The sequence below is a fragment of the Colletotrichum aenigma genome, assembly GCF_013390185.1.
Source record: "Colletotrichum aenigma strain Cg56 chromosome Unknown KSG_Cg56_contig03, whole genome shotgun sequence".
NCBI classification, from domain to species: domain Eukaryota; kingdom Fungi; phylum Ascomycota; class Sordariomycetes; order Glomerellales; family Glomerellaceae; genus Colletotrichum; species Colletotrichum aenigma.
Window position 1 is genome coordinate 1109825 of NW_023500909.1, and position 22748 is coordinate 1132572.

At 51.4% G+C, this 22748-nt stretch overlaps 7 protein-coding genes across 7 annotated transcripts; 4 read left to right on the forward strand and 3 right to left on the reverse strand.

Moving 5' to 3' along the window:
- Nucleotides 1-3812: 3812 nt before the first annotated feature.
- Nucleotides 3813-6221, forward strand: CGCA056_v004266 (putative cell division cycle ATPase; the record flags this gene model as incomplete). Its single annotated transcript, XM_037319521.1, has 2 exons — nt 3813-5602; nt 5702-6221. 2 exons carry the CDS (start codon nt 3813-3815, stop codon nt 6219-6221), a joined length of 2310 nt encoding a protein of 769 aa, XP_037182099.1.
- A 1416-nt stretch (nt 6222-7637) lies between these two features.
- Nucleotides 7638-8520, forward strand: CGCA056_v004267 (uncharacterized protein; the record flags this gene model as incomplete). The annotated part of the gene is made up of 2 exons (XM_037319522.1): nt 7638-7860; nt 7922-8520. 2 exons carry the CDS (start codon nt 7638-7640, stop codon nt 8518-8520), a joined length of 822 nt encoding a protein of 273 aa, XP_037182098.1.
- Nucleotides 8521-8959: 439 nt separating this feature from the next.
- On the forward strand, nt 8960-9757 carry CGCA056_v004268 (uncharacterized protein; the record flags this gene model as incomplete). The annotated part of the gene is made up of 2 exons (XM_037319523.1): nt 8960-9176; nt 9228-9757. The coding sequence occupies 2 exons, from the start codon at nt 8960-8962 to the stop codon at nt 9755-9757; spliced, it is 747 nt and encodes a 248-aa protein (XP_037182097.1).
- A 1197-nt stretch (nt 9758-10954) lies between these two features.
- Nucleotides 10955-11998, reverse strand: CGCA056_v004269 (uncharacterized protein; the record flags this gene model as incomplete). The annotated part of the gene is made up of 1 exon (XM_037319524.1): nt 10955-11998. The coding sequence occupies one exon, from the start codon at nt 11996-11998 to the stop codon at nt 10955-10957; it is 1044 nt and encodes a 347-aa protein (XP_037182096.1).
- A 453-nt stretch (nt 11999-12451) lies between these two features.
- Nucleotides 12452-13108, reverse strand: CGCA056_v004270 (uncharacterized protein; the record flags this gene model as incomplete). Its single annotated transcript, XM_037319525.1, has 1 exon — nt 12452-13108. The coding sequence occupies one exon, from the start codon at nt 13106-13108 to the stop codon at nt 12452-12454; it is 657 nt and encodes a 218-aa protein (XP_037181150.1).
- Nucleotides 13109-16820: 3712 nt separating this feature from the next.
- qutD-13 (putative quinate permease) lies at nt 16821-18539 on the forward strand (the record flags this gene model as incomplete). Its single annotated transcript, XM_037319526.1, has 4 exons — nt 16821-16926; nt 16995-17815; nt 17859-18201; nt 18292-18539. The coding sequence occupies 4 exons, from the start codon at nt 16821-16823 to the stop codon at nt 18537-18539; spliced, it is 1518 nt and encodes a 505-aa protein (XP_037181151.1).
- Nucleotides 18540-18810: 271 nt separating this feature from the next.
- hxnR-1 (Nicotinate catabolism cluster-specific transcription factor) lies at nt 18811-21979 on the reverse strand (the record flags this gene model as incomplete). The annotated part of the gene is made up of 3 exons (XM_037319527.1): nt 18811-20023; nt 20076-21423; nt 21754-21979. 3 exons carry the CDS (start codon nt 21977-21979, stop codon nt 18811-18813), a joined length of 2787 nt encoding a protein of 928 aa, XP_037181152.1.
- Nucleotides 21980-22748: the final 769 nt, after the last annotated feature.

The following is a 22748-nucleotide window of genomic DNA, read 5'->3' on the forward strand; positions in this document are numbered from 1 at the left end:
TAGTGCAATATTCTTGCAATTAAGATATGCTTTTGGATCTCGTGGCTGATATTGATGACATCGAGGAGAAGGTCGTTTCAAGAAGATTGAACGGGGGTCGACTTGAGACAGACCCGCTATTTTGCGACGGCCTCGGTGAGCCAACTCACCGAGAATTGTGCCTCACCCAACACTGAGGCAGCTGACGATGGCTTGGGTAGAAGTCGTGCCTAGCTAGGCATAGTTGGGTTTACAAAATCTCATTCTACAATTCTCAAGCCATGAAAGTTGAAATCTTCCACTCGGCCGAGTCGTCCACATCAACATCTTCAGGCAAGTCCAAGGTATGCTCGAGAAAATGTCGAGCCACACCGAACGCCCGACCCCTACAAGTGACCAACAACTTGAAAGAAACCTGGTCGTGTGCCTTTTTTCTCGCCAGCCCGACCAGCTCACCCAGAAGGAAGTCCGTCTCCGCTTGAAGCATCTCTGTCTCATATACAGATATCTCATCGACAATGCATAAAACCATTCCCCCAGCGGGCAGCTGTTTCGCGAGCCTCTTGAATACCTTCGCAAGAGTGACTAGGTCGAACCTCTCTATCTTCTCCATTTTCTTCTTGTTGAGGAACGAAAGGTCTGTGTCCAATCCCTTCTCGGCCATGAGATTGATAAGTTGACAGATAAGGCTCGCGATCATTCCCACCGCCGAATTTTGCCAGGCTGCAAGCAGAGGAGACGGGCGATGCTCATCACAAAAGAAGTTAAGCACGAACACCGCCGATTTCTCTGCTCCCGCATCCTCCGATAATCGCGACAATTCAGCGGCCACGAGGCTGAGAGGTGGAATTACGTCTGCCGATGCTGTGTCTTCGTGGCTGTTCACCAGCAAGCTTCCGGAGGAGTGCGAATTTCGCAATAGTGACCTTAACATGTCATCGCCCATCATAAGAGATGCTCTTGTTTTTCCTTTCCAGCTCAATTGATAGCCGAGCTGTAAACATGTCGAAATGTCTCGAGATACCATCTCTCGGTCGAACTCAAGCTTCCGCAACAGATCTTCCTTCAAAGCTTTGGCTTCCTCCTGTCTCTGTTTCATTATAGCAAGTCGTTGATTCTCGGTCTCTTCAGTATCAGAGACTGTGTGGTCTACATTTGCTAGGTCATATGGGCCAACATTCGGCTCAAGAAATGCATTGCCTATCGCAAATGATCAGATTTGCGTCAAACGGAAGACAGCCGTGAAAGAAGGAAAGATTCCTCGCAATAGAATAGCAACTTTGATTCCAGAACTTACGTGAATCTGCACGTCGCATCTGCAGGATGGAATGGGTTTCCATAAGGCTCAGCAACCTGTTAAGCACCTCTTCGGTTCGCCCGCTGCTCAGAAATACTTCGTGTGACTCTTCGGATTGGCATGTTTGTCCCTCAGCCTTGATCCGCTCGGTACATTGTCTTATTTCCTCAACACTGCTCGTGAGTTCCGTTTTGTACGACCCCTGTTTCCCGACGACCTCCAAAGTCTTTCCTGTTGTGCCAATTGTCAGCGGTTCAGGCATGGATTTGTGCGCCTAAGAAGTATTCAAACACTCACGAAGTTTGCTGTCTGAGAAGAACTTCATGACGTGATGAAGGAATCGTAGATATGCGCGGTACAGATTGAAGACTAGCGGCTCAAAGCGGTTGTTGCGCCTCGTCCAGTAGATCTCGACATATCGTCGTGTCGTTTCCATAATTTCGGGTATGTCTGAGAAAGCCTGGAAAATATCCTCTTCTACTTTGCTGTATTGACCAACAGCCTATGAGATGGTTTGTCAGTACATTTGGCTTTCTAGCCAAGGGCCCGCTCCGAGTAACTTACCCCTATTGCCAGTTTGAAGACCCCACAGATACTTCGGGGCTTGGTTAATATCCTTGTGATTACTGAATGTGCCGCTCATTGCATACCTTGATCCATAATCTCCCATAGGTAGCAGCCCAATCCACGCCTCGAGAGCGTTCGAATGAGTACCAACTTTATCAATAAAGGCCATAGTCTTTGTCTGTTTTCCTGGCCGGGTTTTCCAACTGCTTGCTATGCTTTGAGCTTCTGCGAGGACATCACCCCAGCTGCATTTTCGAAGCTCAAAGCCTTGTTTGAATTGCTTATCTCCGCTCTTACCCTTCGACAATTTTTTCTGAACGTCTGCCATCAGACGAAAAAGCTGCTCCTTTTCTGCGTCAACCTGAGCCCATAACGCAGCTCTAGATCAGATCAGCATTTGTAAATACACATTATCTTGAATAATGGGTAGCAGCACCTCGCCTTATCTTCTTCTGATGCCACTTGGAGAGACACGAAACGTCCACTCCAGGTACTATGTACCGGCTTGGGTTCGCCAGGAATGATGATTCTGTTCTCCATAAAGTTGACAGCTTCATCAGCAGGATGACCGCCTCGCGAGGCTAAATCGAAGGTACTTGCCAAAAATGCCATTCTGACCTACGAGAAGTTGTCCAGATTCTAGACTAAACAATTGAAAGTTTCGCCAGAAAAGAAAATCGGGAACCCCGCTCTCAATCGGCACAGCAGAAATAGACACAGGCTGCTTACTCTCCCGTTCTTTTTTGCTGTCAGACAAAACAAAGCACTTGATCGAATTGGGGCGGGCGTGAAGCACGCCAAGATCATGACTGCATCAATATATGCAACTAGGAGGTGATCTTGTGAAATGACTGGCTTGTTTTGTCCAATCGCAGCTGACGTCAAGCAGGCTGGCAGCAGGCTGTGAGTGAAAAGGTGCTGAATGACACCATGATAGTATGCAGTGTGTCGGAGGTGAAGACCAAAATGGCCAAGCCTGCCGAGGCTAACATCTCGAGTCTAATTTTAGGGGGGCAACTTCAGCCACTCACCCAGGCGACAGCCAGCAATCTTTTTATTGCTCTAGACACCTGCTTGACAGCACATTCATCTCTGGCTGTTTCCCGCCGACCCGCCCAACTTTGGAACAAATCCCCCTCTCATCGCCACCCTGGCAAATCGAATACCTCTACTATCTGATTTGGTATTTCCTGGTCAACATCACCAATCTGGTATCAACATGCCACCAGAAACATCGGACGTGGGGAACCACGATTCTTCTCTAACGACCTTGTCACCAGCAGATCAGAATGCGAGTCATGAATTTCCAGCGAGAGAACCAGTCCCGGATTCGGGGACGTGGAGGAATGACACACCGGAAACCGAGGCAAAGGCGAAAGTGTTTCTTCACACAAGAACCATCGATAACCCTGTGTCCTCAGAAAAGCCCTCTTTGGTTGAAGAAACAGGTGCAGGGTCGCGTGACGATAGCGAAGAAAGCGAAAGCGACATAGACGACTTGGTCAAGAAAACCACCTATAGAGGATCCATGGCGAAGACAATATTTCAAAGGGAAAAGGAGACGGGAAAACTTCGACTGAGAGCTCGACAGGCTGCTCTGGATCACAATCTTACATTCATGCGCATCGAAGAGCTTGAGCGAGAAATGGCAGAACTGAGAAAAGTTATCCTCGGAGAGGGGGATAACTGGGAGCCACCTACCAAACCGAAGTTCCCTATCCACCAACACGTGATTCATAGAGTCACGATGGATCAGTTTCGGCCAAACCATTCCATTGTAACCTCACCGTCAATGCAAAAGCCTGCGTTGGAGGTTCTGGTACTGGAGTTACACCAAGTAGATCACGAACTCCATTCGCCCCCGAAAGTCATGCGCCGTTGCCCGGAGCGGTTACGCATCAGGTCGCGGGGATTGCTGGCTCACCTAGACCGAGTTTGTCGGGGAAATGTGTCGTTTTTAGGCATGACCATGGAAGTAGACGGAAAGAAGTCCTTCAGCTCCAGGGTATTCTTGCGACCTTTCAAGTACTTCATCAGAAACTTCGCGGCAATCACGAAGAGCATTGAAGAACTCGAGAGCAAAGGACACACAGAGGCATCAAATGATGCGGGTGAACAGGCGACATCTTTCACTCAACAGTCTGACAAGAAGCAACGAGAGATCGACGACAAAGTCCTTTTGGAGGACGCGAGACTACTCAAAGCCTTCATGAATGAAGATCTTGAGTGTGTATTCGACCTTCGCAGCAAGATCGAAGCTGGCACAGACACGGAAATTGAGTATTCCGACTTATGGCATCTTTTTAAAAGGGGTGACCTTGTCATCACCAAATCAGAGCCAAGGCACGCCTTCCGGGTTATCAATATTGTCGGCGGGCGTGAGCCACTGGTCTACCGCATACCATCATTGGACGACGAAGCCATAACTGCTGTAGATGGATTCGTCCTCGACTGCATAAGCTTCCGCTCCAACGGATCCGGCTACGTGCCGCAGCTTCATAAACTCTCGATCAAAAAGTATTACGGAAGTCAGCCTATCACATCCCTCGTTGTGTATCCCATGCGATTCTACCCAAAAAAGGACGATCTACGCACTCGATTCCTCGAAAATGGAAGAAAGTATGTTGAGGTCACAAAAGCCGACTTTTGCCACAAGATTGTGCGCGGTAAGACGCTTGATGAACCTTCCCATGACCTCGATGGTCAGGTGATTGTGGATATGACCCTTGCGCTACACGAAAACCCGGACTGGAGAACCGATCCATACATTCCGATGGAAGATCTTAGTCAACCGGACAAAAGAGAGACATACGAAGAGTCCTGGTGTGGGCACCGAGCAGAAGGCTGCTGTGGTGGAGATTTCATCCACCAAGACTTGAATGATGACAATCAAAATACTCAGACATTCTTGAGAAAACGAGGCTTGGGTTACCAGGTAGAAGCAGATCTGTTGGAGGAGGATTATCTGCTGATGCAACATTATGTTTTTGCGTTCGTGCTACGGTCCAGGAGGTGGATGACAATCAAAGTGGCGGACCTGCACGATGTTGAATTCACAAGTTACTTCAAAGACCTGGTTCTTCCCGAAAATCACGGACCAACCGTTCGAGCATTAGTCGATACTCATGAGAGATTGAGAGCATCTCCAAGTTCACCAGAAGAGCCTCAAAGCATTGCGTCCACCCTTGACATAGTCAAAGGAAAAGGGGCCGGCCTCATCATTCTGCTCCATGGACCGCCAGGGGTGGGGAAGACATCGACGGCGGAATGTGTAGCTGATGACACTCAGCGGCCTCTGTTTCCCATCACCTGCGGCGATCTTGGCGAGACTGCTATTGATGTTGAGTACAACCTACAGCACAACTTCAGGCTTGCGTATAAATGGGGCTGCGTTTTGCTGCTGGACGAGGCAGACGTGTTTTTGGCGAAGCGAAGTAAGAGCGAACTTCGACACAATGCCGTCACAAGTGTTTTCCTCCGCAGCCTGGAGTATTACGCTGGAATTCTGTTTTTGACTACCAACCGAGTTGGCGCCATAGACCCAGCTTTCAAGTCTAGGATTCAGATGTCGTTGTTTTACCCGACACTGAGCCTCTCCGTCACCAAGGAGCTCTATAAGAAGTTCATAAATCGAGCCAAAGAAGAGCAGATCGAAACCAATACGTACCAATTCGAGATCAGGAAATCTGAAATCCTGAGGTTCGCCAAGACACATTTCAGAGACCTCGAGAGGAGGAAGAGGGATACTTGGAATGGGAGGTAAGCATCTTCCACAAGTAATGTCAGGTTTTTGAGACTTTCTGTGTCAGGGAAAGATCTTGTGTTTTATCTCTATAAAATCCATGCTAATGGCCGTAGGCAAATTCGCAACGCATTCCAAACTGCCATTGCCCTAGCAGAACACAAGAGTAAGAAAAGGCCGCCTGGAGATCCACTGCCCGTGCTCGGGGAAGAACAGTTCAGAGTTGTAGCGAGTGGATTCAAGGAGTTTGATGACTACCTTGTCACAACTCTAGGTGCTACGGAAGCTGAATGGGCCAAGAGAGATCATTGGAGGGCAGATGGATGGTACATGGGAATGCCTCCACAACCCTATGCTGCAAACACACAAGGTCCCTTCGCTTCTCCTTCGCATTTCATGCATCACAAGCAACCTCAGCAACCTCCCGGTCTCTCTGGCACCGCGCCAGATAGTAGCTCAGATGACTCAGACTCTGATCCTGATAGCGACAACGAAACGAGGCACAAACAGGCCGGAAAGGCCCCAGCGGTGCCTACAATCCTGGCAGAACAACCAGCCCCGGCTAACCCTGGCTTCAGCATGGAAGACTTTCAAGCTTTTTTGAAGTTTCGACAAGATGCGGCTCCCGAAAAGTAGCGGGGCTGTTCTGTTTGTTTTCGATGAATGTACCGGGAAAGAAACACAGGACAGAATAACACCTATGGTGAAACGTGGAGAGCATCTCATAGATCTCGAGCAGAACGGTCCAAACACGTGGAATGGCAGGTTAGGGGCTTAGTTGCAATCAGGAAGACACTTTGGAACTACCACAATTAACTGACAGGAGATCCATAGACAAAGACTGAATACCATTCAGACCGCAATTGGTTCTAGCAGAACACAAAGCCAAGAAAAGAAGTGATTGAGAATCGGTGCCTGTCTTAGGCGAAGAGTGATTCGAGATTATAACGGAGGGGTACGCGAACTTTGGTGAGCATCTAAATAATGCGATAGGCGCTTCCAAAGCTGAATGGGCTAGTAGGAATCGTTGGAAGGCCGACCCACACCCTACCATACCTGAGTACACACAGATGCCGCCTTCCTATGACTACCGAGCACCGTCCGGCCTATGTTCTTTCTCTGCTAGAAAGGCGCCTGCGTCTGGCCAAAGGAGCAGTACCGAAGAGTCAGAATCAGAGACGGACAGTGAGGATGACAAGAGTGACCAAAGACGTGGTAACACGAAGGATTGACGCGGCAAGGGAACGCGACTCAGGTCAAGTCTACCGCAATCACAAACCCCCTGGCCTTTTGGACGGAGAATGGGAGAAATACCAGAAGGTATGCGGGATGTACGAGTTGAAATGGTGCAGAGTCGGGGCAAAAAGGGGGTATGACTACCGAATAACAACATTCTCACGCAATTGAATTGTTCCGGTCTTGCCACAATGGATTCTTCTCGATTTACATACAGTGTGCTGAACGGAGTTCTTACGGTCAACGGAAAAAGGGGTTGAACGTGACCGACATCATCAGCTTCACAGGTGGTGGTTTTCCCAAAACGAAGATGATTCCCGTGGCTCGTGAGTTCAAAAACAACCACCATCGCCCAGAAAAGAGTTTCAAGGCAAGTTTTCGATAGAGAACAAACTTTTCATCGTTATCAAAAATGAAAAAAGAAGCAAAAAACAATCGCGCAGCTCCTGGAGTTATGTAGGGTCACCATTTTCAATTTCCAGCCGAACCCAGGCTTACACGTTCCACCACTAGACCATGTTCACTTGGAATGCTTGATTTGTTGAGAGGTCTGGGAATTACGATACCTATGAACCTTTTCTCGGTGACTGGGAGTGGCTCACTGCCTTTCAGTATTCGTTCAGCACCTCACCTTCGCGCCGACAATACAGCAGACGCGTAAACAACGCGTCCCGGTTTTTCATTTCCTCGCCCTTTCCCTTTGTAGGAAATCTTGCTTCTGCAGTTCACTCCAGCCGACTCTTTGCTCGTTGCTGTCGCCATCACCACCCTCCTAGCCATCGGCTTCTTTGCATCCCTCTGCGAATTCCAGCCACGATGTCTGCGCCCTTCAACCTGAAGGAGGATCTCGAGCCTGCCTTGCCCGCCGTCAGCCAAGATACCGGTCCGGTCAATGGCACTGCAAGCGATCACAATGACGATAACGCACCCGCCAACAAGCGCAAGCTTCGTAGCATGATGCGCAAGAACAAGTATGTCGCAGACCGTCTCGCCAACAGAAAGCAGAGGAACCGCGAGCGCAAGCGCGTGCTCAGAGGAAGTACGTTTTCGCAGCCCTTTCCCTCAATCTATTCCATTGCAAATATCTAACAATGACATAGCCAAGGCTGCCCTTCCCGGCAAAGCTTCCGAGTCCATCCGCGGTGACGCCAAGCTCGTCAAGGCCATGGCCAACCTCATGCACACCCTCCAGACCGGCTTCGAGAATGGCTTCTACTTCCCAATCGACGACATCGCCAACTGGATCGAGAATGAGGAGGCTGAGAACCTGTGCGCTATCCTTCACCTCCAGGGTACCCAGTCTCGCGACGCCGCCCGCCTCATGGGCTTCATGCTCTCGCTCGTCAAGGCCGTCAGGGAATGCCGCGGCAACTACAAGAAGGGCTCCGATGGCAACTCCGAGTTCTTCGAAGCCATCGCCCAGCATGTGCGTACCAAGGGCGTTGCCGGCGGGGGTCTCAACGCGAAGGACTTCTCCATGGAGGCCATTTCTACGAACACCTGCAAGGTGATGCTGGAGAGTTTCGTCAAGGCTCGCAAGGACTATTTTCTTGCTTTCCCGAAGAACTCGCAGGAGGGAACCTACACCGCGAAGACAAGAGACCTTCTCCGCATCCTTGATGCTTGGCTGGAGTTTTCGAAGGAGGACGAGGAGATGGAGGATGGCTTGATTGAGAATATGAACGAAGTTGGCATCTAAGCATTCCAAGGCAGTGGCATCAAGGAAATGGTAGTTGCACTAAAGGAGTATCAGGGTTGTAGACGATGAATGCAACGCGGCCAGTCCCTTTGTTAACGATAACGAAAGAAAATGTCACTGAAAAGCAAATTTATCCCATGTTGCGTGTTTGAAGTGTGAAATATTTCTCCGTTTGAAATTGTGGCGGTTGGCTGCGGATTTGACGGAGAAAGCTAGGGAAGGTGCGGCGATTTGACCCTGCTAGGCTGAGGTATTCGCACCCACCTCAAGGTCACTGTTTACTTCAACTCTCACATTTGCCATCTCATCGAGCGACCCACGCATCGGAGAAAGATTCATTTATTTCTACAAAACCATGGACTCTCCGACCTCCCATCATCCCATCACCCTCCCAACTTCGTCATTGCAACCACACCGAAAGAAATTTCAGGCACACACCATGGCGTCTCTCTTCAATCTGAAGGCCGATCTCGAGGCAGCTCTTCCGAATATTACACAACCGCAACCTGATGTCCCCACCCCAGAGAACAGGCAAACAAAGAAACCCGGGCATCGGAGGTCTCAAACAACCAGAACCAGGGAACGCAAGAAGCCCAAGACATACGGCGGAATTCAAAAGGCCCAGGCGAAGAAGCAAGACAAGCAGCATCGAAGATGTATGCATCCTCCCATGCTCGGCATACATGTTGCTGACCTGAACATCGCAGACAACCAACCGTCCACGAGAGTCATGTCCAAAAGCACCTTCATCGAGACCCTTGAGCTCGCCTTGCCGGACGGCTTCACTCACCCTGACGACAACACTATCGCAAACATCCTCACAGACACGGTAGCCAGCAACATCAGCAGCACGCTGCGTCTCCACGGACAGGCCCGCATCGATATCCCTCGCATCCACGCCTTCGCGCAAGCCCTCTTTGCCGCTATCGACTATCAGGCAGGAGTCTTCAACATCATCGACTATCATGGCGAAGACCTTCACAGCAAGTACTTTTCCGAGGTTGCGCAGACCATCCGCCGGGACGGGGTCACCGGCGGCGCCTTGGAAACCTTCTCGATGGCCCCTCTCTCGGATGACGCGTGTGACAAGCTGCATCAGTACTTCGTCGCTGCTCGGCAACTGTACCTGCAAACCCCTGGACCGGCGGATGGTGGGTTTTTGGGGTCTACCACCAAGACTAGATTTCTGATCAAGTTGGTGGACCGCTATATGTCGCTTACGGTATGTTTTGATTAGATGGCTATGATTGTGGCCGTGTTGTTGGAGTATGGCGATAGGTGTACTGGCGTGATTCATTGGTCATTTGGAACGAGATATGAGACATGAGACATGATGTTGTGAGCAGATCAGGGGGATGAGGCCATAATCAACGCGAGTCGTGTTCAAGGACGGATTTATTAGGTCTTCGGGTGCCAGAATCACATTTCTTGATAGAAGATTACGAAGAAGTTTCCGAGCAAGATCTGTCCAATGCAAGTGAATAGTGAGCATCACCTGAAGTCCAGACGCGTGGGATTGATCGTACATCCACGAATGCTGCGATCAGATACCTGCATCACATCGCAAGTTTCCATGAGCATTACAACGAGTTCGGGACTTGCTCACTTCCAGCAGCACTTGCCATTTACTTCAACCAGACAGCGCTTTGGGATAATATGTGAATATCCTGCAAAAGATAGCGATAGCAATAGCGACGACGACGACGGTTGGGGGAAACGCATGATCAAGGATGAAAAGCTTAGGAGAAGCTGCAAATAGTCGGCGCGACTATCATCTGCGAATAACTTCAATTCTGGCATCATAAAATGACGAATTGAGTGCGGCAGGTGCATGCGTGGGAATGAGGCCGCTCCCTTCCTCGAACGCTCCAGCCTTTATCGGCAAGGTAGATTCCCTTCCTCTCAACAATTGGAGCAGCTCAAGTGAACATGGTCTAGTGTGGGAGTTGGGTGAAAGCCTGGGTTCGGCTAGTGAAGAAATTCGGTGACCCTACATAACTCCAGAAGCTGCTCATTGTTTTTTTCATTTTTGCTCACCCATTTTTAGTATGACCAGCGATGTTTGGTCAAAATATTCTCACCTTCGACTTGTACATGTACAAGCCCCACTTTTAAAGTCAACTTTTCCGGGAAGGTCGCGAGGTCGAATCCAGATTGTTCGTTCGTTTTCGTTGGGTGGCAATCGAGTAGCAAAGCTCGCTTGAACAGACCAAGCTCGTCTTCTTCCTTCTACACAAATCTAATTGAGTTTGAAACTGAAAGTGGATGAAACAACCTGAACGCCCAAAAGTTCGTGAAACCCATTCTTCATCGCGTGATTCTCGATTCGTCAACATGGGGTCATGCCCTGCCCTGCGAGGGCATCGTGCCTAGAACTTTTCGCCTTGCCCAAAGATCTGAGACGCATTTCTTACCATATTTGTCTTCCCTCCGCTCAATCATCCTCGAGATTGGTGTCTGAATAGTAGTCAAAGCTGGCTGGCAGCGGCGCATCCTTGCTGTTGGGTCCATCGGGATCGACCTCATCAACGAGCTCCTTCTTGACCACCTTGGCAATCTCACTTGTTTCCACCGGCAAGACTCCATGTGCCGGCCATGATGAAGCCTTCTCTGATCGCAGCATCGTCGTCATCCACTGGGCCCATTCCCATGGCTTCTCCCTGCCGCCGGGCAAGCTGTTGAAGTACTCCCAGCCCATAACACCTCCGAACCGCTCATAACGGCCTCGGAGCAGAAGGAGTACGGACCCCAGCATCTCCCACGGCACCCAGCCGCCGCCGTTCTCCGGATTTGTCACCAGGCCGATGACGATCTTCTCCGGCGCCCAGCCCTTCGCCAGCAGCATCTCGTACATGACGGGGTTACTGCAGTCGCCCCATCCACAGTAGAACTGGGCATTATACCACGCGATCTCCTTGCCGCGCATGACCTCTAGTGCCTCGTAGTCGAACCCGCTTAGGTTCTTGAACGGGTCGAGCAGTGCCATAGCCACGGGCGCCATCGTGATGATAAAGCCCTTCCCAAAATCTTGCCGTATCCGGTCGATCAAGCGTATCACGCCGCCCAAGCTCATCTCCTCCTCCACATCCAGATCGATGCCGTCGAGGGCGTGTTTCCGCACCATGTCGCGCAGCGGGATGTAGTACTTCTCAAACTTGGCCTCGTCGCCGTCGAGCCTCTCATACGAGCCTCGGGCAGCACCTCCAAGCATACCTAGCACCTTCACCCCGCTCGCCTGCAGCACGCGCAGCTCGGCCCATAGCGTCAGGAAGCGCGGGTCGTCGGGTCGGTGGTCGTTGAGGGTGAGGGCGTGCGGGTCGTCGTTGATGTGTATCGCGGCGAGGATCACGTGGGTTACGCTGATGTCGGGCTGCGTGATGAGCGGTAGGATGGAGATCGGCTTGCCATCGGGAGTATGGTGTGTCTGGTAGTAGGTGATGACGCGGGGGAGGGGCGTAGTTCGCGGTATGGGCGGCATTGGAAGGGAAGGACTCGGCGGCCTCGAGAGGCGCGATGTGCGGGAGAAGATTCGAGGAGGGTTGGAACGCGTCGCGTAAGGAGATCGGCCGAGGTCGTCCAAAGGGGTCGGGTCGTGGTTGCAGTGGTGGTTGTGCGCCGCGTGGGAGAGCTCAGCTGAGCTTAGTGCGGGGTGCAGTGAGAGGCGGTCGGAGCAGCTGGACCCCTCGGCGGGATGCGCTGCGTCATGCATGGGCCCGCGCTGGCTTATATAAGGCATGTGCCCCACTAAAGCTATCCGAAGCCCCTGAATCATCAATTGGAATCCGCTTTCACTTTCACTTTCACAGCAAGCCATTCACCCTCATCACGTCGGGATGTCAAAGACTCTTTGTCATATTTACTTTAAATTGTTCAAATTGAGTTGAGACTGAACCTTTTCTTCTTCCAACAAGACCACACTTCTGCTGTTTGTTTACCAAATCGGAGCTCCCTTTCCAGGCTTGCTCATATCCGCCTTCTTGGCGGGATACTGCGAAACCACGAAATAGCACCCAATCGAATAGACCGTGAGGATGCATCCCACAACGTAATACAGCGTGTTGTCGAATACCTCAGGAATGGCCAAGACGAAGAAACTGAATGGTGCAAACGTCCAAATGGTTCCGACAATGTTGACCAAACAGAACCCAAGCGAAAGCCCATGCCTCGACCCGTTTCTGAGGTACTGGTGGGTCGGTCCCAAGACAATAAGGACGTTGGTGAAGCAGAACCACTGCATCACGCAGCCCTCTCCCATGAACGCGATGCCCAGCAACACGACCGTGTACATGCCAAGCTGGAGTGCCAGCGCGTAGACCGCCGCCGAGAAGACGCTCGGATTGCTCCCGAGCACCGAAGCGAAATTGGCTTCGCGTTCTTTGGTAACGGCCCTGTGGATAGTCCACATCTCCAGCGTCGTCCACACGAATAGTGCCGTCGACGTTCCTCTCAGGAACCAATGCTCGTTGTGCTGGACTGCCGCTTTGCCCAGGATATAGGACCACGTGGAGTCGTGGGCGAGGTAGAAGGAGTGCATCCAGAAAGGCATCGGACCCTTGCCTTCACGAAGAGCGAGGCGGATGACGTACATGTATTGGAGATAACCGACGACATAACTGACGGCGGAAGCTAGGAGTAGTGGTTTGTTGTCCAAGGTGTACACCTCTGTGAGGCGCTGATAGTAGTTGATGTCGGCCATGGTGGTGGCAAGTGTTGAAAGCCGATGCAAAATGGATTGGATTATTGATCTTTGAATACGACAACGACAATATCATGATACAAGACGGAGCATGGTCAGACGAACTCCAATTACTTAAATACACAATACCTCGCCTTTTCATCATGGTCTTTCCCGAGGTTTCGTGGGGTGATGCTGAAGAAAGTTCGTGGGTTTCGGCGCCGAGATGCCTGATTAGGCAAGTCCAAGCTCCATTTCGTCCCATAGCGCAGTCCGAGCTGATGGAGCCAGGGCATTTCTTCAGCCAAGGAATCAGGAGAAGTTCTTCAGCGGAAATATTGTCCGGCATACAATCAGGGTCCCTTTCTTGGCCCTTTCGGTCAGCCGGGTGGCTCCGCTCATGGCACATGGTCGAACGAAGCAGTTGACCACCACTTTCCGGGTTGATGAACAGATGCTACTGATGGGTGGCGGCGAAGCCCAATGAACCGATGCAGATTGCCATCTAATTACTAAATAGATCATAGCCCAGGTCTAGCCATGGTCATCGCTTTTCATCTGAAGAACGTTGCCCGGAAATAGACAGTTACGGCAGTCCAACTCGAGTAGCCACGGCTTATTTCTGGTCCTGTTGTAGCCGAAAACACGATGCGATAGGTTGTCCCAATTGTCGACGCGATCCCAAGTTTTACAGTCGTCTGGCAAGAGAACCTTTCTCCGGCCATCTTTCATTATCCAATAATCTCCATCAACTGTATGGGTGCGGACATGGCAAGAAACCCCGTTTGCTGGTGCAGTTCTGTCATGTTTCTCTACCACTTCTTTGAGAGAAAGCCAGGTGAGGTTCGACCACGACTGGAATAGCGCCAATAAACCCAACCGAAAAGGACTTGGCGTGCTTTGCACCCCAATCATGAATAAGTTCTGAATGCAACAACCGGCCTCCATCGTTGATGCTGAATACGAATGCATGGCTGCGTTTGTCAGCCATTAAGCCTCCAGCTCGATAGGGGTCTTGATAAGCGCCGACCACGATACGATTCCCGGTAGAATCAAACGCAATTTCTTCTGGAAAGTGTCTTTTGTAGACTTCGGTTTTCCACTGGACACTGTCTAGTTCGACGTTTATGAGCGACAAACTGTAGCGCCACTCGCTGGGGGTCCAGGAAGATAACCACATTTCATCCGGCGAAAACAGAACGTCTGCGCAAGTATAAGGCGTCATAAACCGCCCGCGTGCGATATTCCTGGTCCAGAAATGTTTATGATACCGACCGTCCCATCTCCATGTCGCAATTTCCAATAGGGTTTTTTGGAGAAATGATCTATCATCGCCAAATATGTCCCGCGCGAGGAACAACACAAACATCTCTCGCTCAGAATGCATGGATTCCGCCCGTCCGCTGTAGCCTCCAGTGAATATGTGTGCATAGTTGGTTCATACTCCGGCAAGAAACAATAAACAATCAACTCATCGGGCATCGCAGCAAGTGTCTGCGTCGATCCGAAGCATCAAACAAAATTGACTATCGGTATAGTTTGTTTTCGTATTGGGTTGCAAGTCTTTCTAGATCTGTCATTTTCACAATGACTTCCCCTGCTTTCGCGCTGGCCATTCCTGGCTTTTCCAAGTCATCCCTGGATTGTTTTCAGTATGTCCAGATTGGAAGAGCCTTGCATCAAGATTTCGCCTTTTGTCTTGCCAAACTTCAAGCTGCGGAAATGGAGTCCACGCGATGAGGGGAGGCAATGGGCGTTCTGGACGAGAATCCCGATGCAGGATCCAGATTTCAACAGGGTCCTTGGAAGGAGAGCGAGCTCTGGAAGGCTGAACTATGGCTTCAGACAGTCCAAGATGCTTTTGAGACTGCCAGGAGAAAGTCTGAGCAGTTTAAGGGACTGAACATGGATGACGATGACAAGAAACAGGATTTGGAGGTCCTAGATGCAACTCAGGAATTTGAAAAATCCGACAAGCCTTTGAAAGGACTTATCGATGGCATGCGTACAATTACCATCAAGCGACGCAGGAAGCTTCAGGAGATGGGACGTCAAACGCGATGGGCGCTATACCGCAGGGCCGACTTCAACACCCTCATCGACTCAATTTGTGAGGCTATGGATACTCTCATCAAGCTGTTTCCTTCAGCCCACCCGCAACATAATGCCCTGTGTCAGAATAGGCGGGTGTGTTCAAACCGCAGGCAACTCAAAAGCTTTTGCAAATTGTCGTAAACCACGATCAGCTTCTACGCAATTCCTTGCTGAACAGGGCAAGGGCAGAGGGCCATATCTTCACCCATGTGTCAGTGAGCGGTGGAATGAGTACCAGGCTTGGGGACGAACATACGAACAACCTTGACGCCAAGTCGGCATCAATGACGTTCACTGGCCTTCGCATCGAGAATTCGGTGAATACGAGTGCAGGCCATAAATACGCCTCCGACAAGGATGTCACATTAGCAATGCTGAAGAATCGCGGCTAGAATAACTAGGTCGGTTTGGTTGTTGTGAGGGGCTATGATAAGAGAGCCCTGCCATCTCAACTATGTAATTTTGAATCATCTCTGCAGACTTATGAGAAATTAGGTACTTGAAGAGAAAGCGTCGCTATGCTGCTGCTTGTCTTGCTAAGCTTCATAGCCCCATGCCACGGGGAGCATCGTGACCCACATCAACCCTAACTACACTCGACCTCCAACAGAGTGATTGATTGAGAACGAATCAATAGAGGGCAAGAGTAGTTACAGATGCAGGGAATCAATTCTTTTTTACGACATCTTCCACGGCATTCAAGCCGGGGTGGCCCCTCAATCATTGAGATCAGTGGATTGCAAGACGGACAACGGACCGATGCCTGTGCCCATCATATCCCCAGAGCACGTTATTTTCATGATTCCTAGAATACATGCATTGCATTTTTAACCGTCAGATGCTGATCGGTCCGTGAGCGTTGAGCCTCAGTCGACGTTCAAAGTCTGGGATGTTTAGACGGAGCCATCCGGCCGAGCGGACTACTCCGGCCACCGGAACCAACGCCAGCACCTGGAATGATCCGAATACAAAAGGAGACCCGGATAAGTCCATCCAATCCCACGAAGCTTATTATTTGAACAATGAACGGCTGCGGGACTATCCCGTACTAGGAACGCGTTGCCCATGGGGTGTAAGCACGGTCACCGCCAGCGACGGATCATTCCCGCAACAGTTACCCAGCCAGTCTCAACTTACACAACCTGTTGACAATACGAACCCTGAGTGATAGGTTCTTGTGATGATTCTTGAGTTTCATCGGCGTTTTTGTGGGATAGAAAATGGAGGACAAACCATCTTGCTTGGTGCTCTATCCACAGGCCATGCATGTGTAAGTCCACCCCACCACGAGCAACGCCATCTTGAACCCGGATCAGGCGGCTTTAGATCTAGTTTTGGGATGCCTCAGAGGTTCAAGTGGCTCGATCTCCACTTAGGGATTTGCGGAGTCCCCATGGCACGACCTAGACGGGGAACCCAGTCTTCCCGCCTCCCATGCCATAGTTCAAATCTGAGCCCGACCCTTTCCATCTTTCTCTGAAGTCTGGAGAAGTTTCAAACTCCTCAGAGAAATCTGGCTAGACCTATTGCAATGGCCATCATCGACAAGAAGATATACGAGCAAACCCCGAAAGATGCGATTTCGTGGAAGATTCTCTGCTATGCAATCATCCTGTCCTTCTCCGGCTCAGCCCATGGTGCGTAGACAAGCTTTAACCAGCCGCATGCCAAGCATTGACGTACTAACCGTTGCTGTCATCAATAGGCTTCAACACGGCCAACATATCGGGCGTCCTCGCCTTCTCGCCCTTCAAGAAGCATTTCGAGCTGAGCGGCATGTCGGAAGAGTCCCTCGCTGACTGGAAAGCTTGGATCACCTCCATGCTGATTCTCGGCTCCTGTGTCGGCTCCCTTATAATCGCCCCCATCAACGACAAGTTGGGTAGGAAATGGTCTCTTGGCCTCTCTACCTTCGTCTACTCCGTGTCGGCCATCTTGATGAGTGCCAACCCGGGGGGTGCCGGAGGCAGAGCTGAGCTCCTCGTCGGTCGGTTCCTGTCAGGGGCAGGATCCGGAGCAGCAAGCGTCGTCGGCACGAATTACATGGCGGAGATCGCACCTAGCGCTATTCGAGGCGGGTTGACCGCATCATACAACGCTAACACGATGCTTTCTGTCGGCCTCGCGTACTGGATCAACTATGGCGCGCTGCTGAGCCTCGGCGGCTCCAACGCACAATGGCAAATTTCCATGGGCGTCCAGGCCTTGCCCGGCATCATTCTCATCGTCGGGCTATTCTTCGTGCCCGAGTCACCGAGATGGCTGCTGAGCAAGGGCAAGTCGAAGGCCGCTGAGGCAGCGCTTGAGAACCTGAGGTCTCTTCCTAGGGATCACGCGTACCTTCGCCAGGAACTGTACGAAATCCGTGCTGGACTTGAGCACGAGCTGGCTCTTTCCCCTGGCTTCAAGGGTTTCCTCAAGGAGATGGCGTCCTCGAATGTTCGGAAGCGCCTTGCTCTGGTCATGATGATGCAGATCGGGTTTCGATTTTCCGGCGGCAATACGTTGACATACTATATGACGCCCGTAAGTTCACGTCCTATACAGATTTTCTGACACCCGTATCTAGATCTTAGAGTCTATCGGCATCACCTCGAACTCCTTCAACTACCTCTTTGCTGGCATTTACGGAATGGTCAAATTCTTCTCCGTCCTTCTCTACTGCCTCTTCATCATCGACAGACTCGGTCGCCGAACCGGGCTGTTCGTCGGCTCAGGTCTCATCCTAGTGTCTCTCACCTATATCACCGTCTTCCTCGCCGTCTTCGACAAGTCCGGAGAGATATCTAAGGCCGGCGGCTTGGTAGTTGTGGTTTTCATCTATGTTTTCGCCGTCGGCTACAGCTTCTCATGGGCCGTCGCGCCATACATCATCAGCGCTGAAGCCTTTCCGACCAAGATCCGCTCCACTTGTATGGCCATCTGCATTGCCTGGCAGTACCTAGTAAACTTTGCCTTGTCACGGGCAGAGCCGAACATGGTCCTCGCTATGCACTCGTGAGGCCCCTTTTGCCTCTTCACGTGCGTTACGCTGTGCATGACGGTCTATGCGTACTTCGCGTACCCTGAGACGAAGGGCTTGTCGATGAAGCATATAGAGGAGTTGTTCAACATGCCTTGGTACCGTGTCGGTAGGGCCAGCACCAAGGTTATCATCGCGGTGGGTGCGGAACCTACCTTGGATGAGAAGAAGGAGAGGGGCATCAATGTCGAGCAGACGGAGGATGCTGGGAAGCCCAGTACTGCTTGAGTAGTAGGCTTCTCTCGGTATTCTCTTCGGAGACGCCGGACGAGGCAAGTCTCCAAGGTGTGGATTTGTACAAGACGACGATTGAGGACACGATCAAGGTGTATGGGGAGGAGTTCAAGCTGAATGATGTAGAATTGAATCAGGTTCAAATTCATACCGCTCACAAATCTACAATTATTGGTCAAACATCGCTTCATGAAAATGAGAAAAGCCCATCTTCTTGAATGCCCTCAACGAGGTTTACTTTGATCATTTCATCATTTTCATGTCGTTAAATAGCCTCCTCATACTGGTTAATCAACCGCTGAGGCACAAGCCCCCGCAATACAACAACGCCCGCATGCACAATCCCCCATCTAACCGTCGTCAGGATATCCGCCATAATCCACACCAAGCCATTGGTTCGCCTCTTCTCCCTCCTTAACGTAGCATCATTTCGCTCCACCCGCTCCGACATACTCGAGATCAACGCATCCATCTCACCCTGCGGGTCCCAAATCATCTCGTCTTCCTCGCAATCCTCATCTTCGTCAAACTCACCCATCGCATCAAAGTTTCTGCGCGAAGGCACGCCGTAGTTCCTGTTCGGCCGCGCATGATGGAACGCCCAGCATGTCAACGTCGCCAGGTACAGACACCACGGGACGTGAAACAGGTTCATCGCCTCCGTACCACTCAGAGTCTTCTTGGTCTCTCGTAGCATTTGCGCTGCGTGCCAGGCAGCCGCTGTGGCAGACTGCTTCTGTCCCACGCTCTGGTCCGAGGGTGTTGCTGCGGAGGACTCTCCTGGTCTTGAGCCCTGCGCCTCACCTGGGCCATTGTTCGTTGCGGAAGCCCATCTCTTGACGACCTGCGCGGACCGCATGTAATCCTTCTGCTGGACCGGTCTGCCGAGTATATGTCTTGCGCCAGCATAAATCTGCACATCCAAGAAGTCCATGTTCAACAGCGCCTGGGCGGAGTGATACAGGGCCTTGTATGCCGCCGTAAAGGATTCGAACTCCATCTTCCGAACATCGTCATCTGGCGATGGCGGTCCTCGCGGCATTTGGGCAAAGAAGTTGTTGCAGTACCAATCGAAGTCGCTCCTCCAAGCATCATAGCCTGAGCTCAGTGTCTTGCGCCATCCGGAGCCTGGACCTGGACTCTCTCCGGAGATTACTCCAAGGGCAGTCTGATCTCGACGGCCCATGTCCCAAGCAACGGACATCAGACCATGGAGCACCAGAATACGAGAGAAGCCACTGAGACCGTGGGTTCTCGGACCAGATGGCATAAGATACGCCTTCAGAACGGGAAGGTAGAACGTTCTCTGGTCACTGATGCTGGATCGCCACGCCGATACCCATTCAGTCGCATCTCTTGCTTCCCAAATGCTCTGGTTGCAGGGAAGCTCGAGGCGAAGCTCGAACGCAGACATGCAGAGGCTCTGACAGAAGAGAACTGCATGTTGCGTGTCCCACATGAAACAAAGTAGAGCAAGCCTGCTATTGAGTTAGTTATCTTCACTATCAACGTGCTTCGAGCAGAACTTACCTCTTCTTCTGCTCGGCCTCGGCCCACTTCTTCCACAGCTTATCCAAAGACCCGGCGCTCTCATCTCCTCCCACTGGTGGTGGGCCAGGTGGTCTCACAGATTGGCAGTCAGAGCGCCTGATGAGGTTAATCAAGAGACCATGGAACAAGTGGCTCATGTCATGCTGCTTCTGTCCCGCACGAGATTTTCCGAAGCACTCCACCAGCAGGATCGTCTGTAATGTCCACAATTCGGGCCTTGGAGAGAAACCAGCATGAGCAAAGATGCTTGGTCTGATTACGTCATGTATGCAGACGGCTAGTTGGTGGCAATCCTTACTAGAGTAAGTCGCTCCCAGTAGAAGAATGGAGAGGAGGAGAAGTGGCTCGGTGTCTGCACAGTTGAATGTTTCCAGGTGCATTAAAGGATAGGCCGTGTTGAATCGTGTGAAGAACAGATGAAGATAGGAGTTGAGAGAGTCGACGGACAGCAGAGGGTGCTCCCAGATCGTATAACGATGATCAGGGAGACAGGGCTTGGCTGCGTCGGCGGTATTAAGAAGTCTCTCTCGAATCTTCTCGTCAATAGTTGGGGTGTTGAGAGGCTTCCTAAGGGATGACAGTGGTCGCTCTGGCTCCAAGATTGGAGCAGGCCGGCTGACTGCTGTGTACCGCTTTCGGGTCGGTCCCGACGCTTCGGCAGCGCGCCGTGCGGAGTTCATGTCCGAGCTTCTCTCCGCAGAGCTGCGTGGTGCAGGTCTCTTTGGAGGCTCCCTCGGCGGTAGCTCTTGTGGAGCAGATTGTATAACGGTGTTGTAACTTGGCGGCTTGTCTTGGCCACTGTTGTCGGTTGGTGCAACGTCCATGGGGTCGTTCCAAAGTTGAGCGCTCTTCATAGACTCAGGTGTGATTGCAATGTTGGTCTGTGTCCGCGCAATTGAAGGGTTCTCAGGAAGTTGAGTGTTGTACTCCTGGGTTGATGTTTTAGACGTAATCATGGGGCCAGCAGCCTCTTGCATGTTGAAAAGCCAATTGTAGTCTAAGGCGGTGGTATAAGGCATATTAAACGAGCTGGCAGTATCCGGCTGGAAGATCTGGTCATAGTCCAGATGCTCGCTCGAGAATGGGTCGCCCCAGTTGATAGGCTGATTGGCATCCAGGTCGAATTGGTTGTCGGGTGCTCCAAAATCATGAAATTGTAGCGCTGGAGGGAAGCCAGCAAAGTCGTTGACGGTCTCTGACGTGGCGAATAGGTTGCCACGATCAAAGGGGTAAGAATGATTAGAGTCAAAGCTCGCAGGTCGTAGATCAACCGTGTGACGCCTGTGAATGTCCGGCGAAATACTTCCAACTGAGAAGTCTTGTTCTCCTGCAGCGTCAGAAGAAGAGACACTTTGGTCTCCGTCGGTAGGCTCCGGTTCTGGTGAAGGTACTTGAGTGGTTTGCGGGCGTGCGCGTCCTGAGGTTCTACCCCGGCCTGGAGGGTACGGACAGGGTCTCTTTTCAACAACGGAGCCGTCTGGTGCTTTCCAAGATCTTTTCCTAGTGTCCAAAACTCCAAAACCTGGTCCACCTGCTTCGAGATCCTTTTGACGGTGACGGTCCATATGCCGTTCTAGTCATGTTAGTTATCACAGTGCCATAAGATTCACTAAATCAGGCTTTATATTGCGTGATTCAGGGGTTTACTACGACTTACTCAACAGATCAGGGCGCTTGAAGTGAGCGCTGCAAATATCGCAACTCAAACCACCAGGCTGATGATTGAGAGCATGTCGCTGCATATGCTCAGCCCGAGTGAACCGTTTGCTACAGCCCGGGTGAGAGCAGGTGAACGTCTTCTCTTCACCTAGGTAACCGTCCGAGCTCTCGCTGTTGTGACGATAGCTGGCGCTGCCCGCCATAGCGGTCTGGGAGTCGCTCATGGTTGTCCAATGGGGGTCATCCACTCCCGAGTACAGTGCAATTTCTTCACCCCTGACAGGATGTAGAGAGGTCTCAGCCAGGTTGCTGAAGGCTGGGAAAGAAAGCTGGATGTGCGCATAGGACGATCTGGGTTGTGAATTGGATCATATCGCCGGAGATGGGGGAATGGGGAGGGTCATAGGCCGTGCGACGCCGTAGGATCGGGTCCACTTCTCCGCATTCTGGCTCTCTCGGCGCTGCGCGGTTGCGGTATCTTGCATGTTGTGTAGCGTTGCAACCCGTATCTGCTACGAGGGTGTTGATAGGAGTGCGAGATATTCGCAGGTTGACGGAGGGCGATGGCCGGCATGCCCCTCCCCCACTTACGCCACTCCTGATAAGACATTGGTTCTCCGCGATCCCACCCCAGGACAGCTCGCCCGAGAGATAAGAGTGGGGTAACGCGACTTCGGGGGCCACGCTTGTATGATAGACTCCAAATGCGGGCGTGTCTTATCTTATTGGAGCGGACGTCTGACAGTTTGGAGATACCAGTTGAGTTTACGAAAGACCAAGGAGAACTCGGAGATGGGTAGCCGGAGGAGGGGTCAACTTGCACACGGCGCAGACTCGGCATTCGTGACAACACTACGTGCGACCATCGGTTTGAGTCGAGGTGGTGTCCATGATGCGATCAATTCCACTCTTAGGATATTGCTGTGTGATGGAAAGAGGCGCACGAGTGACCATATGTTCGCCGCTCTGCGTCATTGCCGAGGAGGTCCTCCC